This window comes from Neodiprion fabricii, chromosome 1, assembly GCF_021155785.1.
Source record: "Neodiprion fabricii isolate iyNeoFabr1 chromosome 1, iyNeoFabr1.1, whole genome shotgun sequence".
NCBI lineage: Eukaryota > Metazoa > Arthropoda > Insecta > Hymenoptera > Diprionidae > Neodiprion > Neodiprion fabricii.
This window is the reverse complement of record NC_060239.1, coordinates 24814521-24837249: the sequence shown is the minus strand read 5'-3', so window position 1 is coordinate 24837249 and position 22729 is coordinate 24814521. Positions and strand designations below refer to the sequence as shown.

Sequence of the window (22729 nt, the reverse complement as noted above, 5' to 3'; positions counted from 1 at the left end):
GAATTCCGCTGTTTATAGTGGCTCAATTTGTAACGCTCTAAGCATGACGTGTATTCGTAATAAAATTTCGATAACATTCCGGAGAAGGAAAATGGTACGATGTTTGTTATTTTGTAATGATATTTTAGAATTTGCGACAAATCCTACAAACGATCGTAATCGATTCTATATTACGGTAAGCATTCGTTATGGAAATTCAGAATTATATCTGTATAAATAAGTGCCATAATAAGAATTTCGCGTTAACGACGCAGTTTGTCCAACGTTTTTTCTTTTTTTTTCTTGTTTTTTTTTGTTTCTTGTTCCTGAGAAATTTCTCGCAGTGATCTTTGATAAGATAAAATAAATTGATAGCCGTCGGCGGAAGTGGTAAAAGCAGAACGATGCAAGAGGGATTCGTCCTTTGCCCCGCTGTTTCGTACGCAGGCTCTCCGCATGGTGAGAACCGCCTTTCTCCAGCCCTCTTATACCTATTACTTTATATCTTTCGCAAGTTCAGTCATAAACCCGGCGGAAAGATACGCCCGACATCCGTGTAACCAGGCAGCCAGCTTGGACTCGGTTAGCCGCCCGGGTTGCTGGAGGGTTGCCGCTTGTGATAATTCGGCGTTTTTTAAATTATTACCCAACTTCCTTGGTACAGCGAGAAGTTTTGAGCCGAAACACTCTCCTTATTCTTCGGGTGAATATTCTCGGCTGAATTTTACGGAGGGGTTGCTCTGAAAATTTTACTTATACCTACTCGGTGAAAGTTCACGTGCGCGTTTCGCATCTGCAAAACAACCATGCTGCAAGACCTGGTCGTTAATTGAAGTTTAGAGAATGGCACCTTTTTAGTTTGCGTAATTCGCATCAAGTGATTACAGGTGTTTATCCAACGATAATCGATTGTTGGCACGGTAATCTTATTAACTTTACCTTTGTTCTTCTAACTCACTGTCCACGTGTTTGGTGCGAATAATTCGCGGGATAGGACCGCAAAAATCCGGCAGTGGAATCCTCTCTAGGTTTGGATGAAGTACACTACGAAGCGCAAAACCACCGAGACGTTTAATCATCGCATTTGCGATATGGCTTACAAGCGCTCGCTCCACGAGATAAGAAACCGGAGTAATTTTCTGGCATGCACATTTTTGTAAACGCTTAGAAGAGCTTTTGAAACACGTTTTACGAAACTCACGGATACTTCTGTCAAGGGAAAATTACACAGAATCGCAACCAAACGGAAGTCTTACACGGTTGGAAATTATTATGAATTTACTATTCATTTACTCTACAAAAAAGTTGGCAAATTACCAAAGTAGGTTTCAAATTTACAAATTCGGTGTAGCGACGTAAATTACTATGCATTTGCTTTCAACTTGTGATGTTTGATTTTACTAAAATTTATAAGAATAACAGAAAAAAGTTATTTGGATTTACCGCACTGTGTGGTAAATTTGTTGTGTTTGTAAATTGAAAAAACTGCGAACGTATGGTGAATTCACTGAACCGTATTCGAATAAAACGTGCAATACAGTCTAGGAAGTTTCATACAGAAATTTTTGACAGTGTACTTTTTGTCTGAAAATTTGAGACACGGATTACGCAGAAACTCTGACTTTTTTGTTCTGTATGTTTAAACTGCGTTATTCCAACACAATTTTGACCATGAAGTTCTTCAGCTTGATTCAAATTGTATTTCGTTCTTGAAAGTATACCAATGTATTTTCGACGTCAGATACCTTTCGCGAACTTGTCAATTCTCTCGAAATTAAACATATAACGTTCCTTAATCGATTTGTGACGTCATACTTTAAACCACTTTGAAAGTTTGATGTAATGTTCTGAATTCGGAAAGTTTGACTGGCAATGGAAAATCCATAATTGATTATATTTGAGTGGGAAAACTTTCAATATTAAAAACAACTTAGCTAAATGAATCTGACGAAAGGAAATGTCGAAATGTAATCACGCGATTCTGCTGACCACGGTAATGTTCATTTTCTAGTCAATCACCATAGATCCAAAGATATTATCGCCTATTTTACTGTTGGTCTCATTCGAAATATGTTACTTCATCGAGATTATTAGTGACGAGTGCTTCCAATTCTGGACGAACGGTTGAAAGCAGTCGGCAGTTGAACGGTTGTAACGAGGACATCAATTTTAGATGTTGAATATCGTCTGCATAAATTTGCCTGAAATTGCCCTCTGAAAAATTGTCCCTTGTTTCTTCGAGCACCTACGCACTCTTTCTGTCATAACGAATTATGTTCCGCTGACGTAGTGACGACGCACATTGTTTCGTTGGGCAAGTAATATCATCCGTGTACCTCTGACGCACGCCTCAACTGTTGTCAAGTTGATTGAGTACCTGCTGTATAATTTAATTTTCGCTTTACCGTCAAACGGCCAACAATTTACCGTACGACGCGTTTGAAATGCGGTAGTATTCAACATATCGAATGCTAGCGAATCATGAAAATAGGCAAAAACGGTTTCATACCCGCATCCTGTTTTCTCCAATGACTGCAATTCGAGGGCGAAAGATATCGACTCTGAAATGAACCAACAACTGTACCAAAAGTCGAAAATACATCCTAACTTCGTGTCTATCTAGGCTTCAGCATCTTTAGGCTGTAGTCGAGTTTCAAGGATTCTAGTATCCTTCCGGCAATAACGTTCAAGTTCGGTGAATGTTCTGTGCACGTAGGACATCTGCTACTCCTAGCCGGCCACAAGTGGTTCAAAGTTTCACAAAATTCGAAACCGTAGCACAGCGCTACTTCGGCACGATGTACGGCACCGCTTTCAGCGAAGTTCCACTTCGACTGGTGCCGATAAAGTTGGTCACAGCTCGTGTATGAACTCCGTTACAACGTTACCTCACCAAATTGAACCTGTACACCCTTTTAGTGGGTATGAGAGCTTCGGTGCGTGTTGCAGTAAATCCGGCAGGAGACGTCGAAAGTAAAGCTCGTGCTATGGATTTATTACGATATTTGTAACTCTTGGAAGTCAAAGCAGTCTTTAGATCTGTGTTGCAGTTTCCTGGGGCCGCTGTAATACAAGTATTTTAGTTTTACTGTAGCTACTTTTCTCGAGAGAACTTCAGTGCTTATTCGGGGCTTCTTTAGAAAGCGGACAAATCTCGCAACTAAAAGGTGATGCAAATTGAGATAGACTCGGTACGATAGAAATGTATCAGATGACTTTGAGAAGTCAGTCCCACGCGGATACCCACGAAGATATGGATCGGGAAAAAAGTTTCAAACTCAAAAGACTCGTTGGAGTTGATTACCGCTTTGATGGTTATGACGAAACTGCCGCCTGAACTTGAGTTGTATAATTTCAATAGATCGCTGAACGAAATTTAGTACAAGTTTTCAAAAGCAATTTCAATAAAAAGAACACCTGCGAGGAATTTAATCATTACTGTCCCAGTTACGCAAGTAACTGCCTCAAATCAGCCGATAAGGTTTGAAACGATAACTTCGTCGATCAACTCAAGTAATAATCACTTGAGGGGTCAGCGACACATTTATTTACGAAGATTCGATTATATTTGTTTTTACTAGCGATAAAACGATTTTTTAATATACAATAAAGTGATTTTTTAAACACATGTAGAGTTTCGATGCTTCGGCGTTCGTAATAAGTCCTTCAATTAGCAAGTCATTACGTCGAGGATGAAAGCCGCGGGGATCTTCAAGGCAAGAAACTACGCGGAGGCGACGTGTTTCTGAGACCCGGGAAACCGTATCCACTTTGATACTTCTGAAATATTCAGACCTCACTGCAGGGCGCTAAGGTTTCAAGTTTCAAGGCTTTCAGACCTTTGGTTAGGATCGGCGCCTAAAATGTCATCGGAGTTCCGGCTAATTTCCTTTATGCCGTCATAAACTATCCGAATTCTTAATAGACGTGGTTGTCCAAAGTTAACGGTAATTATATCCGTGTAGTGAAGGAGCTGTGGAACGATTATACAGTAAAGACCTGAACTCAATTATCGCGTCAGGTACAGTTTAACTTATTTCATGACATACGTCTACTGTCAAATACTTCACCAACGGTAGGTTATTAGTGGAAGTCCTACAGACAAGTTTGGTAATTCAACCTGAAATGGGGATCTTCAAAAATTTACAGCGGACGAAATTTCTTTCGCAAACTTGTATCTTAGACGATCTTTATATTTTTTTCTGCCATATAAAACGCTCTGCGCCGTAGCTGATTGTGAGACAGAAAGTGAAATGAGGATTGTTGTAATTGTTACGAGAAAAGTTGGATTGTCAAACGGAAGTGGGCAGATGCAGACAAGTTATCTGATCACCGGGTTTTACCAAATGTACGTCATTTTTTTATCAGTGGTCGGTCGACCATGTGTGCAATACTTGCGGCTCATTACTCATTCGCAGTCAATAAAACAACGTGAATTTCAGTTGATGTGAAGAAGATGTAGTTGTTAATAATATCTGTTCGTTAGCCTCAGCCTCAACTTTTGTACGAATCGATTTAATCAGCGAATGTGGTAATTGGTCGTAATGTTTGAGACTATTCTTCACCCTGTCAATTTTGAGGCGTATTATCCTTTGGAGACGAATTTTTTCACTCGGACAGGATCTTCCGTATTGACCCGAGAACGATTCAGTTGGGAATGTTAATTTAGTATCTTGCAATGCTAGGTGGATAAAAAGGATGATTTTGGTTGGCCTAACGCCAATTTTGTCTCGACCTCTAACCCGAGGGAACAAGGTTTAACCCCAGGAGGTTAGACGTCGTCCGAATTTCGCTTTCAAGTTCGTTCCGACCAATAGTAGGCAGAATTAGATCGAAGGTTATTGTTTTCAAGGACAGTGGTAGCCTCGACGAAGTGAAAATTATTAAATTTATCTCTTGGCGAACATACTGTCAACACCTTCGCAGCTTTTTTGTAAGATCCGTCGAACGTATCGCATGCGTGTGAGTTTATTTATTTATGACGAGTGAAAAAGTAACCTCTTTGCCTTTCGATAATAGGCAAGAGAATATTTTATCTTTCAACTATAACACGTCGCGGAAACGTAAGCCTATTAGCTTGCTAAGATAAACAAGCGTCTTCGGAATATGTACGTTTCTTCTTAATTTCACTCCTGAAGTGCCACCCACGATTCTTAATTGCATTGCGATTCCAGCTTTGTACTCGGCGATTTCTGATCCACGGATTGAATCATCGAAAAAAACATTTATAAACATCTACCTATCAAAGAACCGTTTCTGTAAACTTGAAAGAAATTCTTGCTCCCCCCAAGAGCTTGGGACGAGCAAAAGACAGCTTTCATCTTTTATCGGTAGAAACGTCGCTCCGCAGTCTAGTAAACATGAAATGTCAGTCGACTTTAAGTGCAAATGATTCGGGATCCGATTCCCCCGCATCTCTCCAGCTCAGTGCTGTAATAAATCATGATCATCCAATATCCGTTCGTCGACTCTGCTTGCTTTTCGTGCCGCTGACTTGGCAGGGGGTGAAGGAACGAAGCTGGTGAAAGCAAGTAGTGCAGGCAATGCATCATGCGCCTTGGCCAATATCGGCTTTAAAACTTTCAGTCCAAACTTTGCCCGTTAATATCGCGGTTGTGCCGGAAATTCACGCGCATCAGATTCGTTCCACCCCGCGGTTACATTTGCATCTTGGTTGGCGTTCACAGCGGTGATTTCGTACGAAATTTCAAAATTTCCCAATTTTAACGTACACCGAGAGAAATTTTTAGTTCCGGTTACCGCTCGGTTCTTAACTATTTTCATTTTTTACCGTAATCGAAAAATATGGTTCTAGGTAGAAAATGAAAATTAGTTTTCTAACTGTTACCGGAAAGTCTAGTATCCGTTGCTATTCTTTCTCATTACGATCACTGTTGCTATATTTTCTTGTAACTGTTGCAAAAATTTAATGCTTGTGCAACAATAAATTGACGTTAAAGCCTTGTTTAACTGAAAAAGTGGAGTAAACCTCACAAACTGATTTTGCGTTGCAATTACCAACAAAGGATCGACGATAGCGCAAAATGGTTACGCGTACCTCGTTTTTTGTAATGCCAACAATATTCAAACAGTTATTTTAACGATACCTGTTTTACTGAATTTTTCTAGCTACTATAACGAATGAAATTTTTCTCAGTGTATATTCTAAAATTGGTTTATATACTTCTCCAGATATCGTTTCAGGAACGCTCAACATTTTAATTGAGCGCTCTACTATTCTTTCGATATTTTTCGAAAGTGAAGACATTTCCGATGCATTTACAGCGTGTATTTTAGGTGACAAGGATGAAAACCTGGTTCACCCAAAGCGGGCAAAACACGTAAGTGTCAGAAATACGACGCGTTTAGTGGATTAAACGTAGTATACGTATATCCCAGGCTCTCAAGGGTCGTTGGAAATTACGTTTGAAGCATCTCACCGAGTCCATTTACTTTCTATACACGGTATATCAAGTAGATAGCAAAGCGACGCAGAGTCTAAACGATCATCGGTGGTTGGTAAATTGGCGGCGTGTATTTGAGAAGCTTTAGAGCAATCGAGCTACTCGTGTCTATCCCGTTCGCGGATAGTGGCCCGATTATCGTTGCCAATTATCCGTTGCCTGGCGTTGATATTTGCTCTTCTTACTGAAAATTTACCGCGTATCAAATGGAGCAGTAATTTGTTCAAATCTCCCCGGTCGAACCTCACCTCTTCCATTTGCATATCTGGTACTAATGGAATAATACGCGCCATTTTATTTCCGCGTTTAAAAAGTGATTTATTATGTAATGAGGTGGGTATACTTGTCAACATCGAACACAGGACAACCCGTTGAATTTTCCTAGAGCAAAATCTCGGACTCGTTTTAGTGCCTGACAGTAGAACCCCTGCTTACGAGCGAAAGCTTCCTAGCCAATCAGTTTCAGTGGGCATCGAACAGACAAAAAGTCCACGAAGGAAATTGGCAGAGCAAAACTGGATCGCGAATAATGATCGACTTGTCGCGGCAAAAACATCTAACTCACTGAATCTCGGCGTACCACCACCTCAACCTACTCGAAGTTTTGAAGCTACCACCACTTTTCTTTGTTATTCTTAGCGGGTCACTTGCGCGGTGTGACGAAGTTTACGGGCAACGAACCGTCGAGTCGGGAATCCCTCTCTCTCTCTCTCTTTTACTTCGCACTCACCATCAATCAGTCGTCTGGAAGCATCTGTACCATCCCAACGGGATAGAGAGACACCTCTTGAATATTTTTTCCGGCTGATCGGATGTCATCGGGCTGTTGAAAAGTCCCGCCTAGCATGGCGCGAGTCTTCTCATTAATTTAAATTGATTTTGAAACGATGCAATTGCTTCAAATCCTCGCTCATACTCTCTATTTGATAAACCCTTACGCTGCACACCGATTGCGTATATATACACTGGTGTCATATCGCTGGAGACCCCACATTAACAGGCATTGCGTAGAAACGAAGAGATCGGTTCAAAACACTTGAAAATATTTTTAAAATCAGTCATCATTAGTAAAATAAAATTTCGAATATGAAGAACAACAGCATAAAACAACGAAATACCGGAAAATAAGTCATTCTATTAAAAAAAAAATCATAACTCACTAAATAGTTGATACTTCGAGCTGAAAATTGACTGAGTAACGCTGAAGACACGGATTTTTAAGAAAAAAATATGGAGATGTTGCACATTAAAAAAAATGGCATTTATTTGAGTGAGTGAGGTTGAATATTTGGAAAAAAAAATGAATTAACAATTTTTACATTATTCTATTATTCATCTTGGATGAAAACACATTATTGTGGATGTTTTTCGTATAGAATCTACGGTGACCATGTTGTAGGGTCATTTTGACCCCGGTGTGTGGCGTAAGGGTTGAGTTTTACTAGTGCAAGACTTACTGGCTGGCTGGTTATTGTAGCTGCTCTCAGACTTACGATTGAGTTTTAATTAAAATTCAAAACGCATGTAACAAGTATTCTCCCCGCATGATTATATTACGAAGCCGTTCTCCTTCCAGCAACAATAAAGTTCTAACAATAACAATGATAATAATAACAACGTACTTGAACTTTTTCACTGCAGCCATTCGCGATTTATGGTCGATTCTCGCAATAACTTCTGCAATTCACGTTATACATTCGTACAGATTTAAATTCAGTCAACGTTTATTTTGCATCGGAACTTTTAATTTCGTTGAGTATCCCGCGACCTGTAGGATAACAATTCCGGAAATTAATAATTCCTCCACGATAAAACGGCAGCGGCAATAAAGCAGAAGCTCGTCAGAACGATACTGTACAGCTTTCTTAGTTTATCGTTTCCTCCTACCGGTGTAACGTATACGTGTGCATAATGCGCCTACGTGCTAATCGGAGTACATGGGATAATTCAGCACCGCGCAAGCACCCTGCTCCCGTAAATTCGATAACCAAGTTCCACGCTAGTTTACCGGCTCGTCGTCGTTATAGCGTCGAAGATCGTTGTAACCGTGTCAATAGCCCCGCACGCACACAATGTCGAATGTATTAAGTGGGAATTGTCGCCTTGTTTCCTCCCCGCGTCGTGTCATCGAATTTCATGTTGGTATAGGCACAATATCGAAAGCCCACATTATTCGAGGGACGTTGATGCGAGGACTGGCTATACAGAGCAGTAAAAAAGCCCGGTTTATACTGCCAAAGCCATCTCTGGCTCAGCTGGTTGAGCAACCGGGTCAACAACTCGATCGGTGAGCTAACAAACCGTTCGACCTCGTCGCCACCCTTTGGCAAGCGCAGAAGGCTAAACAAAATCATTGATGACTTAATATTACGGATACGGGGGCTCATTTTCAGACCACTCGGCTGTGCCGAACGAATTCACCAACCGTTATCAAAGTGTTCTGTAATACTCTAACAAGCTGATCCCCTATTTTCTGAGCCTCAATTTATCACCAGTTGAAAAAGATACACTCTCCATGCTGGAGAAATATTCAGGGCGTATAATACGAAGGATCGTTCAGAAATTGGAGTTTATACGTTATCCTGCATCCTCGTCTGGAATGACAATTACTTATAGATCCAACCGCTGTTGAAGTTGTACCGACACTCTTTATTCTTTGGAAGTTAAACTATGCGATCTTCTTGGTTTTCAATTCACGTGTACCTGTCCCCGACTGAATTATACACTTTGTAGATTTTCGAGAAGTGTAAAAGCGACGTACGGACGTTCATCGAATACGTCCAAGCTGCTTTTTGGCTTACCATTTCATCAGTTTTGACTACACAACGGGCGAACGGTAAAACCGGTATAAAACCGAAATTGTAATTAAACAAACTGCACGTCACCATTGGAATCTCCTCCTCAACACTTCGACTGTCCCAAAGATTTAGAACAGGCATATTTAATTTTCTAAGGTCAGACGAGGTATGTTGCACAGTGTGAAGTTGGAACGGCTCGAGCCCAGTCACGTTCCACCAGACGACCCTCGAGGGTTCCGGTTAGCTGTAAAGCCGCAATATATTATTGTTACCAACGTAAATCGTGATTAAATTCAGTAATTACAGTTTCAGTTTGAACAATCTATACGCGCGAAGCGGTGTGTGCTTTGAGAGATCCGAGTCCCTTTCAGATCTAAAATTTCACGGGCCCATCAAGATGCATTATATAAGCTTATAATGCGAGGCCTTCTTAGTTGAGGAAATCCCGAGTAAAATAAACTTCATTTGAGCTTCAAAAACTGCGCGATAGTCGCGATTCCGATGCTTGAGATGCTGATGAGAATATCAATTGGGACTCATTTGGCCCTCGGAAGTTTCAAATGCAATATTCCAACAGATGAATGAAACCTCAATTTGAGTCGATATATCGGGATATAGAGAGTTGAGAAGTTCGAACGAGTTCTAAAATTTCAACTCGAGCTTTGCAAAATTACTCGGCAATGTATCGCAGTCAAATTTTAATTTTGACGTTACGGCACGTAAGTGAGAATACACAGTAAGGCAATCAGGGAGAGAAGCATGTGTGCACCATCCGCGTAGAAGGACTTTAATTACGTAACTTAATTAAGACCAAAGCCAGAGTCGGACTGACCTCTGTAATTCGGTAGCTGTGATAATGAGTCCAAGGGTGGCGGTCTGCTCGTGGCCTCGATATGTCTCGTGGAACCGGTAGCAGATGCGTCGGAAGTCTAATTACGGCCAACGACTCTCCTCAGCTATCGACTAGATCTGATTACGAATTCCCTGCTCTATGGGGTTTACTTATTCCCATGGATATATTATACGCGTACATTGCCCGGTTTATTCAGTACGTAAATTTTCAATTTGGCTACAACAAAAACATGCGGGGCGAATGTTTGTTCCTTCGTGAATTATAAACAAATCGTTTAACTTTATACTGCAATCTTAGAAGCTTGGTATAAGCTGTTCAAGCGATTTACAATCGACGATTTTCAGTTTTGTATTTCCGGTGAGGAAATTAACGATCGGCATCTCTACTCGTCACAATTCCATTATTCGATACTGCAGCTGAATAAAAATTCGTTGATATCAGTAACCGATGCGTCACATCATATTGTACTTTGTAGTATTTAAAATTTTCCTTTCGCTCGGTACTTCTTCTCTTCAATCTGTACAAAATCGGATAAGATTAGATTATACATGATTAGATTAGATGCCTTGGTTGGATAAATAAAAATTTTTGATACGGATGAATATTCCCAAATATCCCGCTTGTCATTCAATCTGTGTTTTCGCGACAACGCGTTTTACAATATTGAAAATTTCCCGTCAGTAGTTGGAAAATGTACCCAAAAATTGGTCAATCCATTTCCGTGTGTTTACGGTTGGTTGCATTGATTTATCGAATCCTGTTTGTCTGGTTGTTCTCACGTAAAGTGCAACACATCCCTGTGTCTACCTTTTGACGAAAATAATTAATTATATAATATGCAGCACGCGTAATGGAATTTGACGTGGCGTGATCAATTACGCTGGGCACGCAACCACGTAATGTCGGCAAAGGTTATTTTGCTGATTGATCAACCGAATCAAGCCTTTTACCTTCGTCAATCGCCTCATCGCTCCAAGTTGCGTAATTCCAGCGGTGATCGAAATTAAATTATTCAGATTAATCGCTGTGTAGTACTTTAATGCATAAATTTATAACGCATGACCAAAATTCGCTATCCCGATCAGTCATTTTGGTGCTTGATAATCGAACTCTTACGATTTAACGATTTCATATATTTGATGCAAACAGATATTTTGTCAATAGCTGGCTAGATCCTCTAAAACGGAAAATGTAAATCGGCACTAGAAATTTGTATTCTTACGATACCAGCCACGCACTTTAAACCACTGCGATTTCCGAGCAGTAAAAATGATCTTGACTTTTCTAAAAGTGACTTTTTTTTAAAAAAAAGTGAAAAATCGGATGTGCGCCAGCTTAGACGTGACGTAGATGGCTCATCTTCGAATTGAATCGTTCTTTCAACCCAAACAAACTTTTCCAAGAGTGCCACGATGGAAATTCGTAAATCATTTTTTCATGTAACATCGTAATGTGTGTTTATATAAATATATATTATTAATGTTTGCCTTTAGAAGATCAGTGTGGGTTACAAAAATACTATATATGAATGGTTTAGGGTCGATATAATATATAAAGTTTTCGCAATCCTCAAGGAAGAATACGACATTTTTCTAACCCCTGATTTATTGTTCAACAAAATCGAAACTGCCGAATACTATGAAAACTTTTTTCATGCTGTTCGCTCCTTTTTTTTTTTTTTGTAATAAATTATGGGTGCCATGTCGAAAAATTCTCAAACTTGAATCGAACTGCGACATGTGTTCTTTTCTTATTGTATTATGTCGTTTAAATAATACAGAATACAGCATTTAGAAAAAAAAAACCTACCGCACATTTTTAACGTGGTAAAAACTTTTGTTTGTCCAATTTAATCACACACACAGTTACTGTAATTACTAAGCACGTTTGTACAATTTATTGCATACTTCAGTGCGGGTAATTAGACCGTGAAATACAACGTACCGCACTTTGGTTGATACAGAATCCCTTGAAGTCATATCGCGTACCTGGTTACATGTTTTTATTTTTTACTTCCTATCTCATTTTGTACTTTTACTTTATTTTTTTTTCACGAATAACTCTCCGTTGAGTCGAAACTGTTCTTGTTATTTTTCAGGCGGAATCGGGAGCGAAGAAACCCTTTTCTCTTAAACCCGTTTACATTCCTCGCATTACGCTTGTTCTTACGAAATTCCTGAACTTGCAAAATCCGAAAGAAGTTCACTTTGTATTCCCAAATCGACTTTGCCTTATCCGCAACATATCCTAAATTTGTCCACCTTTTATAAACCCTTGACAATTCTTATCAATCTATAGATAGGTATTAAAAAACATTTACAATGTCAACTGGGTTTCACATTTACTTTATAATAAATGTGCGATTAATGCGGTAATTATATTAGTCTAATATTCACATGCATTTGGAAATATCTCTTCTTATTCATGTTCAGGTTGTGACTAAAACAGTTGATGTACTTCACCTGGAGGCTGAAAGGGGTGAAAATTTCTGCCCAAGTGTAAAATTATATTTAGTTTTTTTTTTTTCTTCAGAATCCAAACTTTCGCGATTTTTAATTCTCTCTTTTTGTCATCGAACAAGGATCTGAATAAAATTACGTTTCAAAATATATAATACTTTACAAAGATATGTACGATCCAAACTATTTCATAGCATAAAATTTAAGAAGAAAAATTATTACGTCTCGGGTAAACCGGTTTTGCTGAAAAATGATCGAAAAGTTTTTATGTTCAACCTATATGTACATATAAATCAGAAGGTTTAAACTCGATCGGATCGAGCATAAATTTCTACGATATCTGCGCACATGGAATAAAGTTACAAAATAAATGTAAGGCACAGTTAATATTTCCCCATCCAACAGTCTCGGTTCAAATAATGTGAATTTCTGTTAATAAATACATTTATTTCGCATTGTCACATAACGTATACATGTCTCATAACAATATATCGACATTGCACAGATCAGTTACTGCAGCGATAAGTTAAGAATGTTACATAGTTCGTATTTTTCGTGATATTTTTAAGATTTTTTTTTCCCCCCTCAACTACATACTCTTAAAATTTTCGTTACATGCATTTACCCTACCACCAGACATCGCGCTGCATCCCAAAGTCTCTACACGACGTAGTAGGACGAAGCGTAATACGGATAGGCACTGTAGGCTGAATAGGCGACGGGGTAGCTCGTGTAGGGGGATGAATAGGTGGTGTAAGCCACGGGCGCTGCGTAGGCCGAATAAGCAACCGGGGCCACGTAGGGAGCAGCGCCAACGAGGAGGGTGCGTTTGTCTCTGACGCTCGGATCTACCGGCTCCACGGCATCTTCAACCTTAGTCGTCTTTACGGGCTCGATAGACTCGACGTCAACCGGATTGGCGACGGACATCGCGACGCCGACGATAAGGAAAACCTGCGAAAACCGTTGACACTGATTAGAATTAAGGATCGGCTCCGATTCTCGATTCCCAAATCACCGTCAACTCCGAATCAAAAACAAAGCTTATATGTATCACAACTCTGCTTCTCTCTTTTCTCTCTGCCGTTTATATTCTCCTCGAAGAACAGATCGAGATTCACTGTTACAGAATTTTCTTTTTCCATAAAACCAGACAAGTATGTACATAGATGCCACGAAGATTGGAGTTTTCATGCAAAGTGGAATATTTATATTATACGTACCGCGAAGCTCTTCATGGTGGTTTTTATTTTTGTACGAAATAATCGAATGCGGGGTTGTGAATGAACTGAGAAACTCACCACTGAATGATGCTCCGGGTTTTCCGCGGCAGGCTTTATATACCAATCCGTTTATAATTTTCTCTACGTGGCTTGATTGGCAATGAATTGATGTCCCCGACTCCAATGGGAGTGGGTGACTGGGTATGTACGGTGTGTTCCATTGTTAGTGTCAGCTTATGGCTCAGGCGTGTCTCGGGGAAGGTTACACGTACCGTCCCAAGTGCTCCTCGTCGACAATCTTGGGCAAGAAACCTTGGCTATCGGCCATTTATGGTAGAAAGTATTTGACAATCGTGCAACGTAATTTACGCATAATCGAACCTCGAGGTCTTGGCAGTGATTAAAAGTTTCGTGAACCTATGCAGGAGCCGGATAAACAGTCGTGCGTTTTTATAATCCATTGATACAGAGTCTGAATTTTAGTTCTCGTATTAGCAGTTGTTACTGCATTTATTCATCACCGTTTCGCGATTAAATTTATATATTGATCGGTGAAAAATATTCTCGCATATAAAGTATCCTCGTGATTAATGTTCGCTATCCAACTTGAGGAAAATCTGACTACGTGTATTGTATATACGTACGTAAGTACGTCGTTTACATTGTTCGCTTAAGAAGCCTCATTATACATTTTTGAAGAAAAGTCTTCCCTACAAGTACAAGGTGCGAGGGTCGAAACAAAAGGAAACCGAGTCAACTTGTGCGATTTTTCACGGTCAGGGGAGTAAAAAATTTCGAGAACGCTGGTAAATCGTGCGACCGAATTATAGCAGTCTTAATATCCTTCTCAGGGCGACCAGAAATGTTATTGTAGATTTTTTGAATCCTCGATCCTATGGTCAAGAGATGATATTCTTTGCTTTTCAACTTTAGCTTCTGCCTTGTTTAGAGATGTACAAAAATTGTACCGAATGAATAACACCTCGCGTCATTGTTTGACCGGACTATATTCGGTACCTGATGCAGGCTAACTTCAAATTATAAACCCACCCTACAACCGGTCCTGTAATCTCACGCAACAAATCGGAGCGTTCATGGGCGAGAGACGCTGGAACGTTGAATTCCCTTTCTTATCGTCATATTACGAGGATACTCAACGGTGATGGGAAAAAGCATGAAAGCGGATAATGGTGGGTTGCATTGTCGTACCTGCCACCATGCCGGAGTTGTTATTATCGTCACATTATCTCACGGTGGCCGATCATAATAAGGGCTACGAAATTACCGAGACAGACAAAATTAACGCCCCCACTGAACACGTCGAGACGTATCCACTGGGAGCAGTGGATGTTTTGCGATAGTGAAAAGCATGAAATTACTATCCGGTAAAATCATGCCGACGACAGTGAAGATTAATTAATCAATTTATATATCAGATTAATAATTCTACAACATTTTTTCCATCCTCGAATAATCCTGCACCCCTGATTATTCCAACTTATCAACGATCCCTGTGAAAAAATGTAAGTACAAAAGATTCTTCAACGCAAACGCTCAATGCTCGCGATTTTTATTCATGCTCCCCTTTGCGATGGTCCCTGTTTCTTTTTTTTTCCATTTCTAATTATTGTCCGAAGAAAAAGAAAAGAAGAAAAATATCTGCGCAATCACCCAAGGGAACTACCGGTGCAAATTCGTTTTATTTTCCCCCCTTCGCTCAACCCCTCTGTTACTTCTATGTGCGGCTATTCCTTTTATATTTATCTTTATTTTCATTCTGGTCCTTTTTCTTATCACTTTACCCCGAGACTACTGACAAGAAAAATAAAAGAAAGTAAAAGGGAAATCTGGCATGAAACAGTCGCTCGGGATGCAAATACGTTGGAACGAGCATGGAGCTGTACTTCGATCGCAACTTTTTCATCTTATTTTACCTTTCTTCATTTTATTTATGCATGATGTAACGGAAGTTCACGTTTGCAGCTTGCCAAGACTTCGCGTGATGAGTACGCGGGAATCTTTACATTCGTCGCGAATACATCGCGCGATGATGAAACTATTCGATTCCATTTTCTATTTCTTTTTACTGGTTTGCCATGAAATCTGAGTTGCAAGAATCCTTGTTTTCTGAACATTTCACAGCCGAATAACTAGCCTTTTCGTACCTACTCAAAAATATTCACACCGGGGCCGCGGTGGATTCCAATGATTGAAAATAACGAAGTGCTGGAATCAAGAATTGCGATCTCTAAGTCTGTGTATTTATGGAGTATCTTCATGAAATGAAGAAATCCAGTGTTATGGAGCAAGTTTGCCGAGTACTTCGAATTATTAGGTACATAAGGGATTCAGAACACGTATATCTCGAATATCGTGTAATTTCAGGTCTAAAAATAGCACTTAATTTCATGGCTCTGGCTCTCTCATGGCATTCGTAATAATAACCAACCCTTGCTTGCCGGAAGGGGGTAAACTCACTCGAATTAGAGTCTATTTTCGTGTAGCAAAGTATCTCGATTTGCCTTCGTATGATCGATGCGTGTTGTCGAGTTTCAAACGATCGCTGCAATATATTTCCTTGGGTAGGTTTATACCTTCGCCCGCTGAAAGACCTCCATCGCTCATGCCCGCATTACTGGTTATAATTAATACCCGTGCACAGTCAGTCGTAAGCGTTAAGAGGAATTACTGAAAAACTAAGTTATCAAACCTCCAATTTCTCGGTGGTAAAAGTAGCGGCAACGTGCAGTTTCGCCCTCCGAGCTCCTTTCATTCAGAAAATCGACGCTGTCCTCTCGAGTCTACTCCAAGTTAATTAAGGGTTGATAATCTCTCGCGAGGTGCTCGGCTATAGAGTAGAAACAGAATTAACCCAGGAGACCCGCAATATTTGAGAGAGAAAGTTCACTCGGTGGCATCGTGCTGCTGCTTCGCTCTGGTCCACGTATAAATCTTTTGTTAGTTCCTCTCGGCAAAGACACGCTCTTGCCTGCTCTCAACCCATTCCTCTTGGCTGGCTGAGGGCATCGTCGGTACCCTCCGAATCCCATCCCGTTGCTACCGCTGCTGTTGCTGATGCCGTTGCTAATTAAAAATATAATAAACCTTGCAAATCCGCCTCTCACGGTAGGGATAACTGTTATGCTACGCACTCTTGGCCCTCTCCGTGGGGATTAAGAAGCGTCTCTGTGGACAGGTGCGGAGAGAAAGAGAGAGGAGGACATATCAAGCGGGGAACTTGAAGTTATTAAAACGTAAGCTATAACCTCCACGGTTGATGGCACGTTTGCTGTATACGACGAAAAGGGTTATTTCATATTTATCCCATTCCTCTTTGAGAGATAATTTTTTTTTTTTTTTCGTTATTTTTCTTCGCGCAAGTTTTGCCGGTTAAAGTTTCATTAGCTCACTTCTTGGAAACTCATCTATTACACGTGTGACTTGGTGGAGTAGCATATTCTACTTTGTTATAAAACAGAGTTGTTTGAATTTCAACAATGTTGTAATGTGTAAGTTAACAATTCTCTTGGGATTCCAGTGCGCATGTACTTTATTTGAAAGATTGAAGGTATAGTTTCAACCCTGTAATATCTGAACGTTATCTTCAATGTTTAAACACGATAAATCGGAGGAATGCTCTGGGAATTATCACATGTTGTGAAGAAGAAGAAAAATTTATTTTGCCTTCAGCCTCCGATGTTCAAGTGAAGAAATTCTGGAAAACGAATTTATGAAAGCTCCTACTTTCATACGACCACTTCAACTTCTCGCATTAAAGTTGGGTGTTTTTTTTCTTTGTCTGGACTCTTCCATCAGCCCACTCCAATATATCAAAGCTCGGTTGATGTTCCGAATCCTCGATAACTCGTCATTGTCGCTGCGATATCTAACAAAAAAAAAAAAAAAACTATTTCTCGGTTGTAGACAATGCTCAACCCGGTAAGTAATCACTGCATGAATTACCGCCTCGAATGAGAACGTAAACTTGACTGTTTTTATCCCTCCTTCTTCTCGATTGCTCCAAGACCTTCCGCAACGTCGAACTGAAAGCTTGCAAAAGAAGGTTGTGTTCATAATTTTTCTTGTCAGTTCTCGAGCACCGTAGAAACTCTGAAACTCTCGGCACTTGGACCGGTCCGTGCAATGCCAAAGAGGATCCCTAATGGCGAGAGCGTAAGATTGACGGGACTTGGGTAGACATATTGTGTAGAGAGGTACACATCGTCCTCGTCTGAGGCACGTGTCGAGGCACGAAAAGAGTCGACAGAGGGACACTGTTGCAGAAACGATGGCGAGTGCAAAGAGCACCGGAACAGGTGTAGTAAGCTCCATTGTTTCACCATTCTTTAGAAAATCTCCACATTAGCGTCGTGAATTAGTACAATGGTTCTTTCTCCTTCTTTTATACCCTGGTTCTTCTTTTCCTTTCTACCTCTGGTGCTCGTCGGCCGCTGTTACCTCGCCTACTTTGCGCCGCTACTTTTGTTCTTTCTTTATCCTTTGCTATGTGCAGGCTTTATCCGCCGCCCGTCTTCTTATACATCGTGCAAAAAGCGGCAGTCAGGGCGAAATTCGAAATAGAAACAGTGTCGAGGTATTTCTTTTCCGGAAACAAATGACAACACGCGTAACCAGTTGTTATTTTTCAATAGGGCACGTCTGTTACTCAACCTAAGAAAATATCAAATGCTTTTGATGACAATTCGGGGCTTCGTCTTATCGTAGAAACTAAATAGATAAGCTTTTGGGAAAAGCATTCGTGCGATAGTGAAGAAACAGACAAATGTAATGAACAATTTTACTGTACTTCACGCGATTTATAGTGCGAATAATTCGAACATTCCATTTTTTTCTCCTACAATTGAAATGACTTTGATGGCGAAAGAAATCAAATCTGTATTTTCATACTCTGGCACGATAGAATCGCGACACAAATTGTCACAGACAATTTTACCCTACTGTCACAACGTTTTGAAACGGATGTTTATAAATGGGCTGAGCTTCGAAACGCGATGGTTAATTTTACCTCAAAGAAAAATATCTCAAGTCTTTGACCAGAAGTGCCGCTATGGCACTTGCCTTGGAGAGAGGAATGACGGGTTCTCACACACTGCGGTCTGTAGGGCTTTCCGAAAATCCTACTGTTTCTTGGCTTCTACTCACGAAAATGATCCCCACAGAACGAACCTCGAACAAAGCTTCTTCATCACGAAACTGTTTGAAGAGTCCCAACCCACTTGCCTTGGAGATTTTCAAGCTTTTTTTTTTGAAAAAAAAACATGTGGTCCCTTACAATTTTTTCCCCGAATAATATTTGACTGATTATATATCCATACGATAATCCGACCCCGGTGATCCGTTCGGGGAGTTTAGTCTATTTGAAATTCTAATGCGCCGCGAGCTTATCCTTCGCTGAAATATAAGCCAGTAAGCAAATACGGAACCGAATCGATCCTGGTCCTGGCTTTCTCGGTGCAAAATAAAAAAAGGTTGTAGTTAATCTCGCGGATCTCCCCACCTTTTAACGTCTATCTGGATAAACACGTTTCCAACTTAGTTTGCTAAATTTTATAATCCTAAATTGAAAGGTGTTAACCACGCAATCGTCTAATGCTAGATTGTGTTTTTGTTTCAGGTACGTTTTTCGGGCTTAAACTTTCTTGTTGATCGGTCGATCCCATTCCAAACTCCAGAGGTGAGTTGTCCAAACCTTATGCTGTTCCGTATACTTTTATGGAAAAACACACGTACAGCTAGACCGATGTTTTGCTTACATCTCAGGCATAGAAATAGGGTACCGCATTTCTTTCCCTGGATCTTTCTATGCTTTGAATAGTTCACATTTCAACGGATGCTGCTTCTTCTTCAGAATAAAATAACACAGAACACGACATTTCCCGGTGCTCTATGTGAAGAGCCAACTGCGCGCGTGTTTTCACATCGGTGTGTACGATACAGAACTGCATTTTTGTGCAGCCATACGTACACGTACCTAGTATTGAAACTCGTATGCAACGTGCCTAGTCTCACTCAATTTATTCATATAAGTAGCCGAGGTACTGAATACTCACGTACCTCTGCAGGATATACTTAAATATTTTTCAACGTCGGATACCATCTCCTATTTCGGCAACAGCATTTGTGAAAAATGTATTTCAGATTGCGGTGAGGAAGCCGATTCGAACCTGCAGCGCGAACGAATCGCACCAGAGTTTTCAAATAAATTCTGAACCAATAGTTTTCACGGGCGTCCATGTCGCAGCTAGCTTCAATATTTGACATTCGATCTTGTTTACTTACGGATGCTGCACGGTTTTCCGTCATACCTGAAATGCTTCTCTCGTACAGAATGGAAAGTAAGCATTTGAATTGGATTATTATTCGTTACTCATGAATACGTTGGCATATGAAATTAGAGACGAAGATTAATTAGCCAATCGACGATAGCGGTACCAATGCAGTTTTAACAGTTATGACTGGTACAAGCTTGCAAACTTAGCTTAGAGAATTCAACGCAATAAAAGTAGAGGCAATGGTATTCAATAAATTCAAGGTATTTTACTTTCCTTAAATTTTGAAAAAGACTCCTTTATTCCACACCAGGAAAATTGTTATGTTCCCAAGATTACTGATTACATCTTCAACCTTTAAGGGCAAGCCTGCTGTGAAATCGTTATAGCGACCGAGAGGCTTGAAATCACAATCACATCTGGTAGATGATCGAAAGACGGAGTAAACAGCTGTAGGACCGCATAGAAGCGCATTCTGGTAGCGAACAGACTAATCGCAGTATCTTACATCGTTTTTCTTTAACTTGCTGTTTTTCTTCTTCTCCTTAGTCTGGATGATCCTCGGATTCTACACTTGTCGAGCGGCTTGGAAACGCTGTTACGTTAACATGCAGATGTATAGATCACGCGGGCTTAAGCAGCGAGCAGACCGTTTTTCAGTCGCGTACCTGAAAAAGAGCGATGAGATAAAACACTCTTCCAACGTATATTATCATTTTAACCAGCGGCGAGAACATCTGTGTGATATTTCATCCGCTGTCGACTGTCGTATTCGAATTTTCGTTGGTGAGAAAAATGTTTTAATGCAACGAAAAAGAAAAATACAATGAACTTTTGACAAGCTTGATCTTCCAGGGTGCAGATACGTGAATGTTCCTTCAATGATGTCATTCGTAAAACTTCCAAGTTCATAAATTCGTGATACGCGCTAAACAACGAAGACATGAAAAATTGGGCTACAATTGAGTATTACGCAGAGAACCGCCAAGTAACATCTGTTCAGTATCTATAAAAAGCACCTAATCACCGCCACATACTTTTTTTTAAATTCATTTACAAAAGTTGCTGTTATTTCGGTACCTTTTGCTGAAATTTTTCTATCATGACGTCGTGTTGGCAATAAAAAAAAAAAAAAATGTACCTACGAAAATAATCGAGTATTCAAATCTTGATTAGAATAGCTAAGGAGCACATCGTTATCTTTTGCTAAAATATTATATTTACTTCTACACTGTAGTCTCTTCCTCTGCTCACCGTTGTAGTCGGAGCATGTAAATATTGGTCGCCGAGAATCCCGGTGTTCCACCCAATTGTGGCCGCGGGTAGTTTTAGCGGAGGGATAATTCCATTTACGAACCCCTGCCGGGATCTGGGAATCGCTAGGATCACCCTGTACCCCAACAGCGAACCGAGTCTCGTGCTGCGGCAACAGATTCTCGACGTGCAATGACCACGCTCTGTATAAGTACTGTAATTGAGTATCGCTTCGTGCAATTTCCGGCGTTGACGGTGCATATCCCACGGCCATTGGGCCCCGTTTCCCTTTAATGCGGAACCCAACTACCCACTCAATCCTTGAATAATAAATAAATTCCCAATCGATTTGCGCTCCGATCGATGATTTCTGCACCAACTAACAGGTCATTAGGTCCAAGAACAGAACCATGCGCTTTGCTGCAGTTCTGACCAGTCTTACGTGACATGAATTTTGTTTCGATATTTTGTTGAATCGAGCTTACTTCGACTGTGACATCGTTTCCTGAGGTAAAACTTTTTCGTGCACCTGGTCGGGTTAGCCATGGTTTCAAATTGCTCAGGCCACCGGAACGAGCATTATTCACATCTGACATCCTCGATGACAATGACCGGTGCTTTAATTGGTGCTTATCGCGTTACATTCATCATCCTTTCATTCCGAATAAATCCTTTGTATACTTGAGTTCAACGGGTTTTCCGTTTCTCTGCCTGAGCCACTTCGACTCCTTGCTTATTATTGTTTCATTTATATTGTACATTGCCCGAGAAGCGGGAATGCGAGATGTCTTGGTTCCACTCTTGGAGTCGGAGGAAAATTGCTTTGAGTTGTCGATGAATCCACGCTTATATAGTAAATACAGAACAGAACAGAATCCGACTTCGCGAAGGAGAAATATCGACAGCCACCACCAGGCTTCCGACCCTTGGAAATTAATGGAACATTGGATGAAAAAGTAGAGTAGTCGTGTAACGTTGTTTCAACAGCAAGGTACGCGCAGCTTTGAGCGACTAACCATTCGCAAATAGTAATGGCCTGACGAATTGATTAACGTAAATAAGACTTAACCGTTATCCTTAGTGCTCCACCGACACTTTGCGAATGTGTTATTGTCTTCTCAGTCCTCAGACCCACCACGCCTTTGCGCCTAGAGACTGCAAAAGCCAGCTGGTGCGGGTTGTCGTTAACCATGCCGAGACGCCTCAAGTGGGAACTTCACGGTACGCAGTGTCTGTGCTTAATTGAAACTGTCGACTAATTGTAAGTGAACCCCCTCGTTCAAACGAGAAACTACCTGCTTAAGCCTCCGAGTGTTAGCTATAACCTGACCAACTCGACGATTCGAGTGTGTGTGTCTAACTGCCTACGCACAGCGAAAGTATTTGAATCGATATTTCAAGTGTCTGAA

General features: G+C 40.5%; 2 protein-coding genes across 12 annotated transcripts in view; one reads left to right on the top strand and one right to left on the bottom strand.

Annotated features, from left to right (window-relative positions):
- The window catches only part of LOC124188114 (stress-activated protein kinase JNK), a 153360-nt gene that overhangs the window by 67504 nt on the left and 63127 nt on the right, over positions 1-22729 (top strand). For 6 of the 11 annotated variants that reach the window (XM_046580490.1, XM_046580479.1, XM_046580487.1 and 3 more), the window contains one exon: positions 19412-19471. The exons of the other annotated variants lie outside the window; for them this stretch is intronic. The gene's annotated coding sequence lies outside the window, so the exon portion shown is untranslated. The remainder of the gene's footprint in view (positions 1-19411; positions 19472-22729) is intronic. 11 annotated transcript variants of the gene reach the window in all.
- On the bottom strand, positions 12980-13900 carry LOC124188119 (pupal cuticle protein C1B-like). The gene is made up of 2 exons (XM_046580498.1): positions 13777-13900; positions 12980-13507 (listed from the first exon to the last, which is right to left on the bottom strand). Exons 1-2 carry the CDS (start codon positions 13789-13791, stop codon positions 13214-13216), a joined length of 309 nt encoding a protein of 102 aa, XP_046436454.1. The 5' UTR covers positions 13792-13900; the 3' UTR covers positions 12980-13213.